General features: G+C 44.7%; 1 protein-coding gene across 1 annotated transcript in view; it reads left to right on the forward strand.

Moving 5' to 3' along the window:
* The window catches only part of LOC144154339 (importin-4-like), a 90,522-nt gene extending 81,831 nt beyond the window's left edge, over positions 1 to 8,691 (forward strand). Inside the window, exons 25-28 of the mRNA XM_077685840.1 lie at positions 2,158 to 2,290; positions 2,623 to 2,727; positions 6,203 to 6,272; positions 8,472 to 8,691. Coding sequence (XP_077541966.1) covers positions 2,158 to 2,290; positions 2,623 to 2,727; positions 6,203 to 6,272; positions 8,472 to 8,602 — 439 coding nt within the window. The 3' untranslated portion in view covers positions 8,603 to 8,691. The remainder of the gene's footprint in view (positions 1 to 2,157; positions 2,291 to 2,622; positions 2,728 to 6,202; positions 6,273 to 8,471) is intronic.
* The last annotated feature ends 10,724 nt before the right edge of the window (positions 8,692 to 19,415 follow it).

Here is a 19,415-nt window from a genome sequence, read left to right on the forward strand (position 1 = left end):
TTGCCACGAGTGCAACAACATTAACGTAATGCAAACTACTTAACGTCGTGCGCCCCCGGAAATGCTCTGCATTTGATCGTGCCCCTCGCGAGGGGGATGTTTCTTTCTCTCGCGCTGCTCACCGTTTCCTGTGTGGCGTACACAGGTGCTTTTTTGTGATTGGGGATGTCGACAGCTCGCCCTAAACAGCACGATGGCGTAGGCACGATAGGGAGAGTAAGGTGAGGGAGGGAAAGAGCCGCCCGTTGCCCATGAGCGGCCAGGCTAAACCACATTGAGGGGTGTGGCGGCAAAAGTTATCCTCCGCCTCGAGGGAAAGCCAATGTAGGGGGGCATTTCTGCGTCATTCAGCGTTCAATACATTGGTTGTTGCTGGTATTTTTGTTCAATATAAGCGTCGTTTTTACTACACAGTGTAACCTCGTTACAGCAGATCTGCTTACAACAGGTATTCTGAAACACACCGATTTGCAATGTTTGGTTCGTATTCCTATTATGCCATTGATTAACATTCTTTTACTGTGGATTCTGTTATAACATACATTTGGATATAACAGACTAGTTTAAAAGGTCAGCAAGTCTATTTTTGTGCCTATACAGTGGACTTTTCAAGTGTAGGCAACCTTTCCTTTCATATGTTTGCAGTTTGTGTTTCTGATTTACAAAGGGCAGTGAAACAAAACAATTTGGAACATTTAAAAGTAATTGCGAATTAGCAGAAGTGAAATTTCTTGCTTGCTTAAAACTAGCACTTTTAAGTTCGTGCAGTCATGCAGTGTGCATAAGTGTGATTGCCCTCCTAGCAGTCAAGTGATAGGATTTAAAATTTAACAACGTTACTCCAACGCATCAGATGTTTGCATGTTGTGAAGATGTGAAGCATTGCAAAGCAAAAGCTGAGACCACGGTCAGCGGCCAATCCACTACGAAACCAAAGAAGACAGCTGCTGATTGATGAAAAAAAAGAAGCAGGGAGCTCGGGCTGCTAGAAGAAGCACGGAAGCTTGAGAGACAGACTCAGTTCATTACGATATGAAAAGTACCATAGTTGGAAAAAAAAAAATGTAAGCCCCCATACAATATAGGTGGCTAAATTTCCAAGCTGAGCAATAAGACGTTCACTTGCACTTCACTTATATTGATGTGGAGACAATGGAAACGCAAGTGTAGGTTATAGGTGAGTGAAAAGATGGAATGGGTGCCATACAACAGGATCCGCCGCGGTGGCTCAGTGGCTAAGGCGTTGTGCTGCTTAGCACGAAGACGGGGGTTCGATTCCCGGCCGCGGCGGACGCTTTTCTGACAGAGGCGAAAAGCAAAAACGCCGTGTGCATGGGATTTCGGCACACGTTAAAGATCCCCATGTGGTCAAAATTAATCTGGAGCCCTCCACTACAGCGTGCCTCATCGCCTGCGTTGCATCGGCGCGTTAAACCCCACAATCAATCAATCGTACAACAGGAGTACAGCAAATCTAATAAGGCTCATGGGTATGATTTCATGGTGTGCTTTGTAGCATCGCAGGAGGATGACACCGTTTAAAAACAGGAGTCATCCTGAAGGCTTGTTGCCCTTAAATACCAACCTGTCTCAGTTGTAATTAAATTTTGAAAATGACCGGCATGCTTTTTTTTTTTTTTTTTTTTTTCAGTAATTGAGAAAACTGACTCCATAAAAGTCTGTAGTAACAGTATTTGGATTGTTCATACTTCTTTTACAGCAGACTGAAATCGTGATCACTATCGTGGTCCTTTGTAATGAGGTTATACTGTATATTCTCATTGTAAATGTACCGTGTCCAGAAATGGGGTTCAACTGTATTGCAATAAACATACTTGAGAGCAGCCTCATATGACCGGGTTAATAAGAAAAGCCATGAATGTTAAAAATTTTGTAGTGTTCTACTTCATTCGTTGTACAGTTATAAAAAAAGGCCACAAATAGGTGTGTGTGTGTGTGTGTGTGTTTTTTTAATGAGTGGTCAAGCTTTATTGTAGCAGAGTAGCAAGGGAAGTCAAAATATGTTAATTCCACCTGGCATTTGTTTTGGAAGGACACAAAAGTTGGTGACATCTAACTTGAAATCGAAAACAATGCACAAAAATGCTGCCCAGCTGCATTCGGCTTGTCGTCACACATCCTGAACTCAAGCACCAGCGATTTCCCATCGCTGCTGGAAGCCCTGTCTGCGATGCTCTCGCGGGAGGACAGCAGGCACGCCAAGGACAACATCTGTGGAGCCGTCGCAAGGCTCATCCTGGCTGGAGTCGCTGCCGTGCCCATGGCCGATGTGAGTGAGCTGTTGCACCCACAGTTCTCACTTAGTGGGGCTACTGCCCAAGTCGCATTTGAGTAGGTATTGACTCTGTTGTTGCATGTGCTCACCCCACGCTACATTTCCTTTAGTGTGTTGCATTGCTCAGCAGCAGCAAGCTGATTGACTTTTATGGCAGTTGGGTCGAGCTGTTTGACAGTGTGAGCTACTGGTTCTTCAAGCAGGCCTCGAGCATATCTGTGAAAGTCACTTCATTTTCCCACTGAAATTGCCCGTCAGTGCAAGTGTAAAGAACAGTGGTGTGGGGGAGCCTGTGTTATACCGATGGTGTCATTTACAAATTACAGGTGTTTCCTGCGCTGCTTCAGCACCTTCCTTTGGAAGAAGATTTTGAAGAGAATGCCACAGTCTTTCATTGCATCTGTTACCTGTACAGCATCAAGCATGAAGAGGTACAGTTGTCCTCTTGTGCAAAAAAAAAAAAAATTATTTTTCTGAGGTTCTAGCATGCTGAAGCTATGTGGGGGCTATGAAGTGCCCCACTGTGAGAACTAATTTAGACCACCTGGGGATGTTTAGTACCCCTGTCAAATGTGCCTATTTAAGTGCACTTACGCAGAGTGCACATTGACTGCATGCTGCTTAACGATGAAATAAGGTGCCCTTGGCCGTGATGTCAGTGACAAGAGCTGGCATAAATATTCCACAAAAATTACTTGATATTCACCCTCTTTTTTTGCAGGAGAAACGATGTAAACATTTCATTGTGTTAACTAAATGTTTGTGCTTCAGTTATGGTCGACAATAGTGTAGTGCAAGTCGAGATGAGGGCTGTAGCATGCCCAAACGACAACAAAATTTAGCTGTCCGGCAGCCTACTTCCAATCTCGTATTTATGCATGCAAGAGCATCGCCTGTGTGCATAGAAACATTGACAATGCGACACCAGATATTCTGCTTACCCATGGGACAGTGGTGACCAGTGTCATGCAAATTAGTTCATCACAGCTACTGTGAGTGCAAGTTTACTAGCTGGACAAATAATATGAAAGCTTGGTCATATATGAACTACTAAACCAGCGAATTCTCATTCACGCAGATGCTGTAAGTCTACCTTCTGCATTTTGCAACCTGTAATGAAATGAGACATTCGAGCACCAATCCCCAGCAGTAAAGAATCAGCAGTAGGCGATTTCGGTGCCCGTTAAAGATCCCCGGGGGGGGGGGTCAAAATTAACTCAGAGCCCTTCACTACAGCGCGCCTCATTGCCTGCGTTGCATCGACGCGTTAAGCCCTACAATCTTTTTTCAGGGGATACAATCAGCTTAAGGTGCGTTCCTTGGAAAGTGTCATTTGCATTTGCCATTTAGCTGTGCCCGAATGACTTGTCACCCGAGTGCACTCTGTGGAAGTGCAATTAAATAGGCACGTTTAACAGGGGTATGACATGTGCAGAATAGTCAACACGGCTGTCTCATAAAATTCTGCATCGCCGGCATAAATACAGCATAAAGGCTGCATAAATACAGCCTGCATTGCTTGCAAATCATGAGCACCTGTTGAATTCAGGGATTGGAAGAAGGAAGATCTTGCTGTGATACAGTGCCTGCCATGTGGATTATTTTTTGCTCGTAGTGTCTGTCTTGAGGAAGGGTTGTACAATCAACAAAGAATTGAGATGATAAGCCCTGAAATGCCTCTAGCTGTCTCTAGAGCCACGAAAAAAAAAAAAAATGCCTGTATGACAAAAAGTGCACCCCAGTGCATCCAGTGAGCCACATTTTACCAGTGACTGGTACTACTGCAACAAAAGTATGTTTCCTTAGCCACACACCACGCAACCAAGGGTGATTGGGGGGAACAGAAATGGGCCTTTTTAATGTAAACACAGATCCAGGGAGCACAAGGTTACCTCTTGGCACTGCAGCATTGGTGCTGCTGGACTTCTATCAGTTATGCCCGCCTCAGTGAACCCCATCCAGCACACATCTGTCATTGTTCTCACCCCGAGTCGTCTATCGGCAAGAGCCACTGTTCGAAGTGCTATGTACAGGAAAGAAATACAGCTTGATAAACTGCCTTTTTCGCTTCTACGAGTGGTACCTTCAAAGTATTGCACAGAATTATTTGCGGTGTTCAGTTGAATCTTAGCCGAACTCGGTTCTGGGCTGGTACCTTCAAAGTTGTAACTCTGTCAGTATTGCACAGAATTTTTGCAGTGTTTAGTTTAATCTAAGCTGAACTCAGTTCTGGGCTTTCCCCCCCCCCCCCAAAAAAAAAAAAATCTGGAAGTCAGAAAAGAAAGTATTTTTCCCAAATGTAAGCCAGCTCAACAAATAGCAAAGAATACTTTTCAAGTTACATGCAGCATCTGTTTCCCTGTGTGCAGAAATACAGGGGCACTGTTGCAGCACACTGCACAAGAACGGCATTACTCGTGGTTCCGCCCTCTCTGCTATCCTGTAAATGGCATCCTTGTAGTAGCACATTAAAGCTTCTGGTCTCATGGCCTTCTCCAGCTGCACGCTGTATTTTGTCTGTACAGAAGTTCAGCTGAGCCTGGAGATTTAACATCCGCTCCACTGCACATGCAACTTGTGCGCTTGCACTTGCGCCATTATAATGATTGGAACTTCTGCCGTTTAGACATTGTTGTGGAAAAGCAGGGAATTACAAGGTTGTAGTGACATCACTTGTTTGGTTCCATTGCATTGCGTGCGGTGCAAATGAAAGACGACAGCACTTCGGTACTAGGGCATGAAAAAGGACACATTGAGAGGACGGGGAGCTCCTAAGCCTGCACTTCTTTGCCATGACTATGGAACGAAGATGTAAAGCCGAAAAAGACGAGCAAAGGAAGGCGATGCCTTTGCAGAAAGATACTTTCAATCAGTGTCAGTCTGACCATTCTGCACAAAATGAGGGAAGGCTGATGCTGTTGCATTACTGTTGTATGAATCCCATTGATCTGTCTTCAACCTTTCTTAATGTGCACAAGCTTTACTTTTTGCCACTCCTGTTTTCCTTTTTTTTAATGCCCCCTCTGCCTCGGGTATTACGTGCGATTGAGGTGATGCCCACCCACTACAAAGGTTGCTACTGGGCATCCAATCTGACTTCTCTCGCTTCCAGAAAATGGTGGCCACATTTGGCAAGCAAACAGCTACACCGCACAACAATGCACCTGGTGTTGTAACTGCCCTTATGGCTCTTTCAGGCGGCGTAAATGGAGCAGTAATTTTTATAACCGGGCAGTGTCCGTACGGGAAGATAATAAATTTAATCCACATATGCATACATGTCACTACTGCTAGGGTTTATCAGGGGCTCAAACACCTATATCCTCATCATCTTCCTCACATCTGATCATGCAATGAAACTGGCCACGCAACAGAGCGGTCAGTCCCAGATGCCCAACCGTGTACTCTAAATCACACACACCAGCTAAAGACACAAAGCGCGGAAATCTCATTCTTGTAAAGATATATTCACAAAAATTCTGGCACTAAGGGAAAGGAAAATGTGGCTTATACATTGAGAATATGGCATTATTTTTCTTGTATATCTCAATTCATCAAGGCTTTTCCTAAAATATTAAATCTTGAAAGACCAGTTTTACTTGTGGGCATCCTCATTTGCCCATCCTGGAAAGGCTACTAATGAATTTTTATTCGTTTTGAAGTGTAAATGAATTTCAGTCACCAGCACACAATGAAACCTTGAAGCAGTGATGCATGAATTCTCCTTTGGTAAAAGCAAAAAAACAAAAGTTCTGCCTGTAAGCATTCACACCTGTCCATACACATACTGCTAAACACCTAACAAGCCTGTTTTTAGAATTGTAATGTTTTCTGAGATTGTTATTTTTTGTGTGCCTCCAGAAGCTTTGCCTTTGTTCTCATATTTGTGCTTCTATTTGCTTGCAGTTCGTGAAAAATCTCCCATCAATCATTCGAGTCATTTTACGGGTCATTGGTACTGACCAAGTCAACCCAGGTTTGCTCGTTTCTGATAGCATGCTAGCATGAAACCCTTCATGGGTTACCTTATTACACTATGGTGTGACTACTTAATGGTCATGACAGTGACATCGCGATTCTTGCTCTTTACTTTTCACATATAGCTGTTATGTCTAATTGGATGTTCAGGAGCTTTAACTTTGATGCCTGATGCCCTGATGCCTGACCCCTTTGGGCATCAGGGAATTTCTCCATTAAAATTCAACTGATTTAAATAAAGTTTGCCATACTTGGAAAAAAATAAAAACCTAAATTCTAGTCAATAGTGGTTCAAGAATCTTGAAGCAGCTATCTTTTTGGTCTCGTTATTTAACAAAAGTATAGACTTAAAAAATTGTATACTTTGTTGCAGTAGAAACTTTCACCCCATACATCATGTGTTGTGATCCAAAACAGCTTTTAGAACAGCATTTAATGCAGGCAAAGCTAACATCTTAATTTGTGTAGTTATGACTGTTGTAGAACCTTTTTAAACTTAAAAAACAAATATTCTACTACATCCGCCCTTATAAGTGAACATTTGAAGAACTTGTCGGGTAGTGTTTTCAAGTGTAAGTTTGAACTGTTGCTGAGTTTTCTCATTCAGTTGGAAAGTGAAAATTTTACAACTGAAACCAGTTATTTTCGAATAAATTTAGTGTTTACACCCTATTTGCTATTCAGCACCCAAGCAAGTGACCAGCTACAGCTTTCTTTTAATGTTGTGGCCTTATTAATTATATTCACATGAAGATTGTGATGACAGTGCTAAGCTGACAGTCTTTGTACTTGGAGGGGCCATGCAGGCAAAACACAAGTATGGTTCATTCCAAAGATTGCCTCGTTAGAATCGTACGGACACCTCTTGTACCATAAACTTTGCTCAGATAAGCTATATAATTAGGGGAAAAAAGGGAATGGCCATGCAACTTATTCATTTCCCGCACTAAAACATATGTCATATGCATAGCCATGCCATTGGCTCAAGGCTAGCTAAAGCAAACGCTGTAAGGCTAGGCTTATAAGCTTGCAGAGCGAGCTATTTTCGCTTAAATGTAATGTATATTCATTTTCTAGCAGTAAGAATAGTGGGGTAAACATTGGAAGTTATGAAAGTACATGTAACTTAGAAGAAAGTACATGTAACATAGAAGCACCAGTGCGTACTGCTGTTGGTACTGCGCGCGCTATGCTTGTCATAGCTGTGCAGCTGTCTGGTGCTTTGGGGTCTCATCCTCACGTGACACTGGCTGATTGGCGTGAGCGGCATTACCTTACATGACCTGTTGGTCAATCATACCCCATGTTTCACACAAAGTGGTTACTTTTTACTGTAACGAAAACAAGCCAGGTGCAAATACGGTCATAAACAAAGCAAATGCGTACAGAGGTCAGATGCAGGAGGTTGCGCCATCTGGGAGGACTGACGGTAAGCTAAGCTCCTCAGTCCACTGCAGAGCATAACGGCGCACTATTGTTCGCTTGAAGACCCGTTCTTGTTACGTCATCGCAGACGTCGCGAAACACACGACTTGGCGCGAGAATCAAAATTTTAACTTCAATTGAATAAATTCTCAGTTAATAACGCATAGTTTACTGCCGGAGGTGCGAGAATCAAAATTTTACATTCAATGAAATATCTCGCTGAATTACATCGTTTACTGGCCACTAAAAAACAAAATCTTTCGAATAAAACAAACATGTATTTGGTCTGCATGGCCCCTTTAAAGCTGGTTGCAAATTCAGATTTTGATTCACTCTCTGGGCAAGCAGGCCATGCCTAAAAACCTTGTGTATACAAATCATAGTGAATTGCTGATTTTCCACGTGCCAGGACTTTAGCCATCACTGGTTATTTTGATGCCTTAAAAGAACCTGTCAATTCCTGGCCAGACACCAACACATCCAGTATGTAAAATAAGACTAAAAGACTTCTTGCAGTTTTTTATGCTTGAGGCTTTTTTATGCTTGAGGCGAACTTGCTGTGGAGCACATATGGTCGCACGCAGCAAGGTTGCAGTTCATTTGTCCTGCGAGTAGTAGTAGTAGTAGTAGTAGTAGTTTATTTGCCACTGGTGGGTAAAGGGGCGGGGAAAGATCTGCATTGGTCTTGAGGGAACCATCATGGGTGGTTGGCGTCCCTCGTCCGGGGTGCCGTGGAAGAATTTTTTTTAATTAACTGTTTTTGGCTTTGCAGATACTAAAGGGAATCTTGTTTGTCTGGTGAAGTCCATGAGTTCGGAGATCCCCAGTGAAGTCCAGACTGCCCTACAGACGCTCACACCTGTGGAGAAAGATACCTTCAATGCTATGTTGACAAGCTCATAATTTAAAGACCTAAAATCATAGTGTGTCTCCAAGAGGCTCAGCTGAGAGTGTTTGCTACTGAGGTGGAATAAATATCTCATCTTTTTAAACTTTTGTCGTTTCTGTGTTATTTCTTACACTGCTTGAAATTATCTAATGCAGGGAACTAGTAACCTAGCAACATTTGCAGGAGTAGTGAAGCACAGAGTAAATCCATATTTTGCAGTTTTCAAAATCTTTGCAATTGAACCAAGGTGAGATTCTGTTTCAAAGGGTTGTTTTCATGTCAACCTTGATGTTTCTTCCTTTCTGTTAAAGCCTGGCCCTAAACGAACTTCCCATCTCACTTTTTCCGATTTCATCCCTTCCTGGAATAACTTTCCCATTTCAACTCTAGCTGAGGCGCACAAGCTAGCTTTCCTTCCAAATTTTTGGATATTTATGATAGAAATTACTTTAACTGAGGCAACCATTGTTTTTTGCTATTCTGCCAGATTTGGCTGCGCTTGCTGAGCTCATTATTCAGGCAGGCAGTGCAGCACCCACCTTGATTTTGGAGTGCAGTGGGGCATTTTTCTGTTTGGTAGCGCAGGATTCCATGGCTTTCCCTGAACTCCACATAAAGGAGGTGCTGAAGCCGATGAAAAAGTGCAGGGCTGGCTCAGTACAGCAGCGGCACATGCGCTGAACAATCATGAACAGGTTAGGGGAGTTCAGGCCAAATTAGAAACCTCATATTGGCACGCATTCCTCCGAGCAAGAAGTTCATACCTCACTTTGAATTGTCAGTTTTGTTTTGTGTCAGTTTATCCAAACAGTCATGTAGGGCACAAATGCAGTGCCCTTTAATTGCAGCTCGGGTGTAATAATTTCTGAGGAGGCAGATGAGCGACAACCCGAACACTGCTTCACCCAGCACCACAAAATAGTGGGGCAGGGGCAGATAAATGGGTGTGCCTTCGGGGGGGCAGTAGGAAGTTTTTGCATGGACGATGATGATACTCCAGAAGATAATACTAATAGTAATTATGGTTATAATGTAATATTCAATTGTGCTTTCATACATGTCCAGGGACAGCCAGTGGACCTTTCTGGGCATCCAAAAAATAGTAATTGATAAGACATTATGATCGTTATAGCTATTATGTATATTGTACTATTATAATGCACAAAAGTATGAAGCAGACAACATCCAATCTGTTCGTCACACTTGGAGGAGCAGGGCAAAAATTATGTGCACTATGCATAGAACAAAGTAGCCACGAGGATAATGAAACTGCTTGCATACAAAACGATTGTAGTTTGAGATGACTTATCAAATGGAACTAGTTTTTATATGTTGCTTCTAGTCGGTGCACCGGATTGGTGACTAAAATGAACACATTCGGCAGAGCTGTAGCTTCAAGCAGTTAGTGCATTGTGGTTCCAGCGATGCCTCTACACCAATGGATGACAATGCACTGGGCCTGCTTTTCTTTGCGTCCTCGAAGGCTATACCTATGGCTTTTACATAGTTCTTGTTGTGAAAATTTCTTTGTTTTCTGGCTTTCGTATGAGATCCTAAAAACACAAGGGCATTTAGCATTGAATGGGTGCCGAAGGCAGTGGCGGTCCCAAGGGGGGGGCGAAGGGGGCGATCGCCCCCCCCAAAGAGGTCCTCAGCTTCTTATTTTTTTTTGGAAGCATTCCACTTGCGCGAGGTTAAATCCCACTTGTGCGAAGTCGCAAACGTGTTGCGACCGTCAGCAATACGGGCTCGAGTCAGCCGTTGCACCGCCTACGGGGAGTCAAAAACCACTGTGTCGCTAAGTGATTTGTGCGCAAGCGGGTTACACCACATACGCGCACACACCGGCATTGTTGTCACCTCCTCCGCAGAACTGGCGCAAGGAGAGAAGCGGTTCTTATTCGCCCCCACAACAACAAAAAAAAAAAAAAAAAAAAAAAATTCGCCCCCCCTAAAACCAATCTCTGGGACCGCTACTGGCCGAAGGATGCCTTAATTGCTAAGAAATTGCTTAGCAAACGCCTATCAAATGTGACCGTGATGTAAACAGCGACTGCAGCCGCTATTTGTGTCACGATAAACCGGAAGCAAGTTAGGCAGCGGCGATGTATGGCGGTATAGAAGTAAGCGAATGCAACACTACCACATATCGAATGGTTTGGTCAGTTTCAGTCAAATCAGTCTTAATTTTTACTTTTCCGAACTCCCATGTCCTTCGCAGCTCCGGACCATCAAGCAAAATATTCCTTCATGGGAGAGAGAGAGAGAGATGGCCTTTATTGCAGCTAGGATGGGACTCATGGGTAGTATTGACACTTTGAGAAAAACAAGTCTTTTTCAAGCCCCACAAATGTTGGCGTCAATCCAACCGCTCGGGTATAGCAGGCATGCTTCGTCAAAAAGTGGTACCTGCCGTTCCAAGTATTGTCGAGTAGTGCCATCCAGTGGCAGCTAGAAAAGATGTGCACACCAGACGTTTTAACCAATTCCGGTGCAAGTTGCATGGTACAGCCAGTGGTGGCAGCACCTGTTTTCACGTTTTCACTATTTTGTGCCTTATTTTAAAAAGAGATACATGTAAAAGTGGTATATTCATGTTCTTGGTGAGCTAATCTCTCGATCTAGAGCAAATTGTATTTTGACTTCAGTGTCCCTTTAAGGGGGGGGGCCATGCAGACAAAATGTAAGTTTTGGTTGATTCGAAAGATTGCCTCGTTAGAATAACTCTGACACCACTTTTAACGCAAACTTGGGAGCGCGAGCCGGGGACACTGGGCCGTCGCCACGAGGTACGCTCACAAGAGCTTGGCATTTTCTTGCATCGGGATTTTCGCCTTTTTGCTAAAGCCATTGCGCGTGCTGGGGAGGCTCGGTGGCCACCCTGAGGCACTTGGACGGGAACTCCGCAGGAGTCGGCGCCCCGCCCATGGGCAATGTGCAGGGCGAGGCGAGGCCAGAGGATCGGGCGAACATCCGCTAGAAGAGCAGCCCAGCTCTCCCAGGTGTATATGTGTGGGGTGGTAAAAGGTGTGGATGTCAACAGTGGCGTGATCGCTCCATCTCCATACATATGAGATAAGTCCTGACAAGTGTCACTAGATAAGGTGACACTAGTCCTGACAGGAGGAAGAGGAGGAACAGATTTTTAATGAATAACAGGACTTTTGGTGTCACTGATGGGTGCGATCCCTAGTCCAGGGCTCCACTGAGTCTGGCCTTCTCCCGGGCCAGGTCGACCAGATGGAGCTGGTCTTCCAGGCTCGAGCTGGCCAGGGCTGCCTCCCATAGCTCAAGTTTTTTCTCTGGTGTTGTTTCTGCACGCCAATTGCTGTTACACTCCCAGGTGATGTGATATGGTGTTAGAGTGGTGCTGCAGCTTGTACGTTCGGGTCGGTATTTTCCTGGGTAAACAAGGCTATACCTGTGGAGGTTTGGATAAGTATGTGTTTGAATCTGCCTCCAGGGTGTGGCTTCCATTGCGTTAAGGGCGGGTAGAGTGCCCTGGCTGCCCTGAGGGCGTCCAGTCTTTCCCCATAGCCGTTGGGAAGTGGGGTGAAAAGTGGTGTGCTGTCACCCTCCCGGTTCGTCAATTCTTGGGCAGTGCTGTTAGCCGCTTCATTCCCTGCCAATCCCTCGTGGCTGGGGGTCCAGGTCAGTCTGTGCATTCCATGGGGTATTCCCTTGATCTTGTTTAGTATGTTTGCTGCCACTCTTGGTATTCTTCCTTTAACGAAGTCGTGACATGCTTGCTTGGAGTCCGTAATTATTGTATTTTCGCGTGTATAACCCACCCCTGTATATAATCCGCACCCCCAATTTCAGCCCACTGGAAAAGAAAAAAAAATCTTCGTGTATTGCCTATACATTTGATACAGGAAAGGTTGAATCAAAGCTACTGCTCAAGCAACACATCACATACTATGTAGACAGAAAAAGTGTATATTTAGCAAGTAGAATACACTGACTGCAAGGCGAAAGTCATAATTCACTAATCAAATTCAGTTGTTAGGGTGCGCTCGTCCTTGTTTTTTCTTCCCTATCCTTGTATGTTTTGCGCAATCACTGCCATGGAAGGCTCAGTCAGTGTTACTGCGTGCGAGCCTCACGGCACAACGCGCATTGCCGTGAAGCTGCACTAAAGGGAAAAACCCCGCGTAATGTCCGCACGCCTACTTTGCCACTGAAATTTTCGCATTTTCGGTGCGGGTTATACACGAAAGAATACGGTATGTGCAGGCTCTTCTGTTGTCTCTCTCCATGGGCGAAAGCAAGGGCAATCACTCCTGCCTTTGCTTCCTCGGAAGTCGTATTCTTAATAGTCAAGCAGTCTATTAGGCAGTGGTCAGAATCTATGACAGTCGCCAACGCATCTCTGTAGTTTTTGTACTTTGCTGCGTTGGTGTAGACTGGTTAGGGTCTCCGTGAAGCTTTTTTTCTACATATGCTATTCTTGCTGTGTTGTCCATGTGCTTTGGTATTGGTGATATGAATAATTTTCTGCATATGTCTTCATCAAGGTCGATTTTACTTGCGGTGTTGATTTTATCAGTGGGCGTGCCTACTCTTTCAAGTATGGCTCGGCCTTTTCTAGTGAGTTGCAGCCTTAGTTTTTGAGCGATCAACATGGCTTCTTTGATCTCCTCGAAGGTGTTTGTAATGCCCGGTTTTTGTAGCTTACTTGTGGCCGTGCATTGAGGGAGTCCAATTGCGGTTTTTTAAGCTCCCCTTAATATTGTTTCTCTTTGATCGTTCTCTTGTTTGTTTAGCCAGTGATACGGTAGGCTGTACGCCACTCTGCTGGCCACCAAGGCTTGAACCAGACGGAGAGTGTCTTCTTCTGTCATTCCTTTTTTTTCATTGTTCTCATTCTGATTATTCTGGTTATTTGCTGTGTGGTCTTCTTGAGCATCTGTATAGGGTAGTTGGCCTTTAAATTTCTCTGTATCCAGAGTCCAAGTAGCCTGATTAATGAGAATTCTTTGATTTTTTGTCCTTCCAGAATGACATTTAGGTATCCCGGGCTTTTGTATCTGCTGTTACAGATCCTGATTATTTCTGACTTCTCTGGAGCACACCGGAGGCTGCTGTCCTTGGTGAGGGATTTTACACAGTTCACTGCCGCTTGAAGTGCTTCTTCCTTTTGGGCCAGTGAGCCTTTGGTTGTCCATATGGTTATATCATCCGCACATAGCGTTTGGTTGATGTTTGGCATTTCCTGGCATTTTTTTGCTAGCTTTATCATCGCTACATTGAAGAGTAGGGGTGATATAGATCCTTGAGATGTGCCTTCGTTTGGCATTTTGAGCCTTTTGGATCTGAGTTCCCCTATTCGTGAACACATAATCATGGCCCTAAACTTGAAAGGGGCTTTTGATAATGTGTCACACTGCGCAATTCTAAAAGTGCTCAATAACCTCCATTGCGGAAAGAAAATTTACAACTATGTAAAAGCTTTCCTATCAGAAAGAACTGCAACCATAGGAATAGTCCTGACAAGTCAATGGGACAAGTCCCACGGCCAGCTATACAAGGGATCAGTCGAAGGCGAAGAAATCATTGGAAGCCCACAATTATCTGATGAGTGGCCTTGTTCAGCGCGTTCAGCTCTAAGTCGCCCAGGTTATTGACGCTGGTTGCCAAATCGGATTCGTCTCATCCATAAAGTACGCTGGCTGGCCTAAATAGTGAACATTTCAAGCCATACGTAAGGCCTCAAGCATGTTGCGAGGCGTTACATGAAAACTTCAACGCCGCATCTTCGTCACCTGCAGTGAAATTAGCGCGGCAAATTCAGCACTGATCCGTCCCATCGTCGATACCTTCACTCTGAATTCGTTACATACAGCCAGTCCACCTTCAAGCACTGCCCTAACCTTTGCTTTGAAAGAGCAAAGAACCCGACACGCATGAAGCTTTTTTGTGCGGCGTATTTCGAGTATGGTCGTAGGAAGTGTAAACAGCGCAGCCCACCATTCTGAAGCGAAAACACTACTGGATTATTATTATTAATATTACTCCTTATGACAAAGAATTCGTAAATTTCTGAATTACACGTCGAAAAACACCGGTAAACCACATTTCGCGTCGGGAAACGCGCTGACCGCGCGACAGCGAGCAACCTTACAAATGGAGTCGGTGCCGCCGCGCATGCCTAGCCCGTGTCTTTTGCCAGTCTTGCTCAGCCGGTGCTTGTTGCAGTGTGACCCCAATCGGCAGTGTGAACAGTGCGAACGTGATTGACAAGTGACTGTCCACGTGACCACGGCGTGGCCTTGAATATGCAGTATTCCTTAGGGACACTGAAGTGGTTTGTAAACATTGCGGCATTACGAGCGCAAATTGTAGTCTGGAGTCTGTAGGCCATGTTTCGACCACTCTCGCTGCGTTTAAGCGACTTTATTGACCAGAAAAATCAACTCGAAAATGCTGTCCTCTCTGCACCCTCACCCATTTTCGGTGGTGTTTTGTATGGCGTCAGAAAAAAAAATTTGACTCCAATCCACCCTGTGAAGGTGATTGGAAAGCATAGCTTTAAACGACACCCACAACAATTGTCCATGCAGTGTCACTTACACGTGGCTCTACAAACAGTGAAACCAGAGATTCTGCCAGTCGTTACCTGGAATTTGCAGGGGCGGCGTCCCGAACGCAGCAGCAGCATCGGCCACGGCCGGACTAGAGCGGCGGACGCCGCCGCTGTAGCCTGGCCGTGAGTCGGGGAAAAGAAAACAGAGAGGAGCGTCTTTCGAAGGGTGAGACAGCGGAACCTAGCCATCCTGATGTGCTCACTTAGAGCTACACCACCGCTCGACACAAGCGCATGCTGCAGACACCGAAAGAATTCGGCATGTGAGCTTAGTGATTCCCATTTATACCGATTTAAACTAGTTAGTTTTTTAAGTTTGAGAATAGCGAGAAAGCTGAGGGAATTTTTATAATCACTATTTATCAGAACAAGTTGTTCCTTTCGCCGTTTGTAATACCTCTTAAAACACAACAGAATTGGTATTCACTAATTTAGAAAACGGAGTCCCATTCGTGGCAAGCAGTGCGCAAAATGTAGCATTTCTCTAGCGGCCAGATGCCTGTATGTGCTCCCTACATATTGTTTTCCGGCCCTGCAAACCAATCCTTGAAATATCTTTGCCGTACGACCACTTAATTCTGTTGGGTGCGAGTTACCGTGGCGGTACTATCGAACAAGTTAATCAAGCCGTGCGAAGGCATCGTGCAATGGACGCGAAGCTGCACTAAAACAGGCCCAAAACAACAGCCGCTAAAGCAGACGATAAAGCCGTACCGCCGACGCCGGCGAGCAATCACTTCCACCCGGGAAACGCTGGATAAATTCACTGCACCACTTACAGTGTGCTCCGTGAGTGAAACCCTCTGCACCCCCATCCTCCCCTCTGCCGCCGCCTCCTCCGCGTTGGGAGTTTGTTGTCCCGCACGCCATGAAAGAACCGTTGGCTGGTAGAGCTAGAAAGCTTTGCTTTAAAATGGCTTGGCTTGACTGCGCTACTGCGCGGCTTGCCGACCTTTTGGCAGTCAGTGGGCACAGCGTTTAGTCCACTGGGCGCCGACGGATTGTCACAATTCGTTTGCTCAGTTGAAACTAAGCCACAACATGTTTGTGAATGGAATAATGTGCCTTTCTTTAGTTTGTTAGTTTGTACACTGTATCAAGCTCCAAGTCCAGGTTGCGTCACACAAGTGCTGCACAAGCACACATGTGACGCTTCGCTGACTGGTACTTTAGTAGAAAAATCTAAGGCCAATTGAAGGCGGGAGAAGAGTCAGCGAAGTTAATATAGGTACTAAGGAAATAATACGAACCAAAACTTTTACCGTGCAGTGTAAAACTTGGGTGCAGGAAGGACTTTTTTGCACTGGGTGAACAAGGACAGCGGTCAGCAGCATGACCACACATCTGTGGACTTTTTTCCATCTACAAAATGCAATTCCTAGACATGAAATATTGTGGAAATTTAGGGGACACTTACTGCACGAGCGCAATACAACAAATAGTCATCTAAGCTGCTTGAAATGCTAAAAGTAAAAAAAATGTAAACTGGCTATATATTATTCGCAGCTCCAAGTTCGTGACACAGTCTGGCGACATTAGTCAAAACAAACAAATGGCATCGCAATACAGGTCCGCCATCCCAGTTTCACTTGCTGGCGTACCAAGATTCTTACTGCAGTGTTTACTTGAGTTGTTTTGGCGAGGAAGAGCGCATGATTTCTGAGCGCACTTTCTGACCCATACACATTGTACAACAGAGCTAAAAGTAAAGATCCTGCAAGACTTAACAACTGAGGAAGTTGAGCAACCACCTTTCTTGGGGCATTTCACAGTAAGCTCTTAAATTGACCTCTTATTTTTGGTATTGGGTTGTAGTCTGATGCCGTAACAGCGCTTAAAAACTGATGCCTTTTCTGAGGAACTTATGCACGATTCAGTGCCGAAAAGCAAGTGGTCTATTTCCAGCAAATAATAGAACTTTGAGTTAACATGGTTTATTTGAAGAGAGCTTGCAGTCCTGCAAGTGCGCAAGGGTTGAGTTAACAGGAGTCGAGTGGAGCTATTCAAGAATATGTATTTTCTGTAAAAGTAATGGAGACAAGTACAACTTGGTATGTAATAATCGGTGTTTCTGTTGTTTTTCAGGCATGGACTGCACAGGCATGAACTGTTCATGGGCAACTGGCTGTATTCTCTCATACAGGCCGTAACCAAACATTAGCAACTAGTGAGGGCAATCCGGTTAAGGAATTAACATTAGAACCATCTAGGGTGTACACACATTTGTTTACAAGTGCTCCTGATTTAACTTGAACAGCCTTGTCAATTTCCACACGAGCTTGAGACGCCAGTTCTGCATGGGCAGTAGCAGTGCCTTGCTCTTGAGGAGTGAGAGTGGGCTCCCGTGCGCATCCTGCAAAAGAAAGAAAAGAAGGAAAAGGAAGTTGTGGTGCCAGCTGAGGAATACTGTGTTTTTTTTTTTTCTCAGGAGACTAGCACAAAGAAGCTTTGCACTTTACTGTGACCATGAAGATGACATACCGCTTTGTTTAATCGAAAGGTTTAGGAGTCCACATCTTGCTGCAATTTTGATGGATGGGAATATCACAATCATCACAAAAGAGTAATTTCTTCATGGAGTGGATTTCAAATGATCCGTGTACTGCATCATAATACGATGTGGCAAGGGCTCTGTGACATATTTGAGGGAGCAGCCAAATATTAGTGGTCAGAACAAAGACTTGGCATACCCTAATGAGAAAACCAGAAGATTGGAAGCACTGATCAGGCTTAAAAAACTCTGCAAGGCTTTTTATGCGGGACTGCGCAATGTTGTAGCAATGAGCTTTATTGGATGGATGAATAGTCTGGATTATTTGAGCTTGTCTGATCCCTCAGTACCCCTTTAGGAAAACAGCAGTGCAATTCGCTCATTTTCTTATTTCAATAGTTTTTGCGGTGCAACGAAATAGACATTAGCTACGTAAGGCAAGAAACCCAGGTTCGATCTCGGCCAAGGGAAGCGGTTTTCTTTTCGGAGCCTTTTTTGTTTGGGTGCGCGACTCCGTGACCCTGTACGAGCTACAAAAACACGCCGGGCCCCTAAAGTGCTTCACACTTAAAACGACAGGACAGAAGCTCACTGGCAACCTATTTTGTGCAATAAATCATCTCATTATATATACAAAGCGTAATGATCAAATGGCTGGCATTTGATCAAATGGCTGGCTGGCAATAAGTGCCTGTCTGGTCATTTTTGTGACAACCGTCGGTAGCTTATTACGAGAGGGCCTTCTTTTCTCGGCTTGTCTGGGCGTGTACTGGATTCTTCTACTCATTTTAAAGTGTCAAGTTTATGATGTTTATCCTGGGGCAATTAATCTGAACAAGATTAATTGCCCCAGGATAAACATCATAATCCCGCAGAAGTATTGTCAACAGATGTTATGTTGCTCATGTCACCATGGTGTAATTGCCTAAATTTGTTTCCCAGTTGTTAGCTCTGCACTCGGAATTGTTGGCTCGAAGCTGCCAAAGACATATTGTGCAGAAAGGTGCCCACTCTTTTGGTGACATGACTTGCAACGCTTGCTGTTGGGTGTGGTGACTGACTTGTGACACAAGCTGGAAGAAATTGGTGTTCCAACCCTCCTTCTTCCTTGAAAACGGTAATATCCCTCATTGGATTGAATAATGATGTTTGTTAAAGTTAAAATGGCATAGGAAATTAGCATTGTTGTGTCACCTGAACAGCACAAGTGCCGGCAGTGGTGATCAGCGGCGTGTCAAGAATTTCTTAGCTGCATGATACAGCTGTAGATGTCTACCTGCCCTGATTTCAAGAAAGGTAGAATAACATGGGTGTACGTTTTTAGAGGAGGGTTTTCAACTTATGCTTACAGTGGTGGATTGTGGACCGCTGCATCCTTAGCTGCCTTTCTGCGCTCAGCTGTTCATGTCGGGCAGCTTTCACTATATCATGGGTTGATGATTTTGGCAGGTTTGGACTTGGAACTGCTGTTTCCTTTGGTACCTTTCTCTTCAATTCGTAGCCTGAAAACCCAGTTAATAAAACGTGTGCACTGCTGTACAATCGTGCCGTCACACCGAAGGGGACGCAATAAAGCTCCCTACACGTCCGCTTTATCGTCGTTGGGTCTTCTTTCGGCGGTATCACAACAACTATATGCAGTTACGACACTCAGCAAGCGTGCTGCGCCATGGGGAAGACCGCAACCGGACCTGACTAGGGTGATTCTCGCAACGGCCGCTAGGTGACGAGCACAAACGCGGAGTCGCCA

The sequence above is a fragment of the Haemaphysalis longicornis genome, unplaced genomic scaffold (assembly GCF_048455015.1).
Source record: "Haemaphysalis longicornis isolate Haplotype H1 unplaced genomic scaffold, Haemaphysalis longicornis Haplotype H1 scaffold_1, whole genome shotgun sequence".
Lineage (NCBI taxonomy): Eukaryota > Metazoa > Arthropoda > Arachnida > Ixodida > Ixodidae > Haemaphysalis > Haemaphysalis longicornis.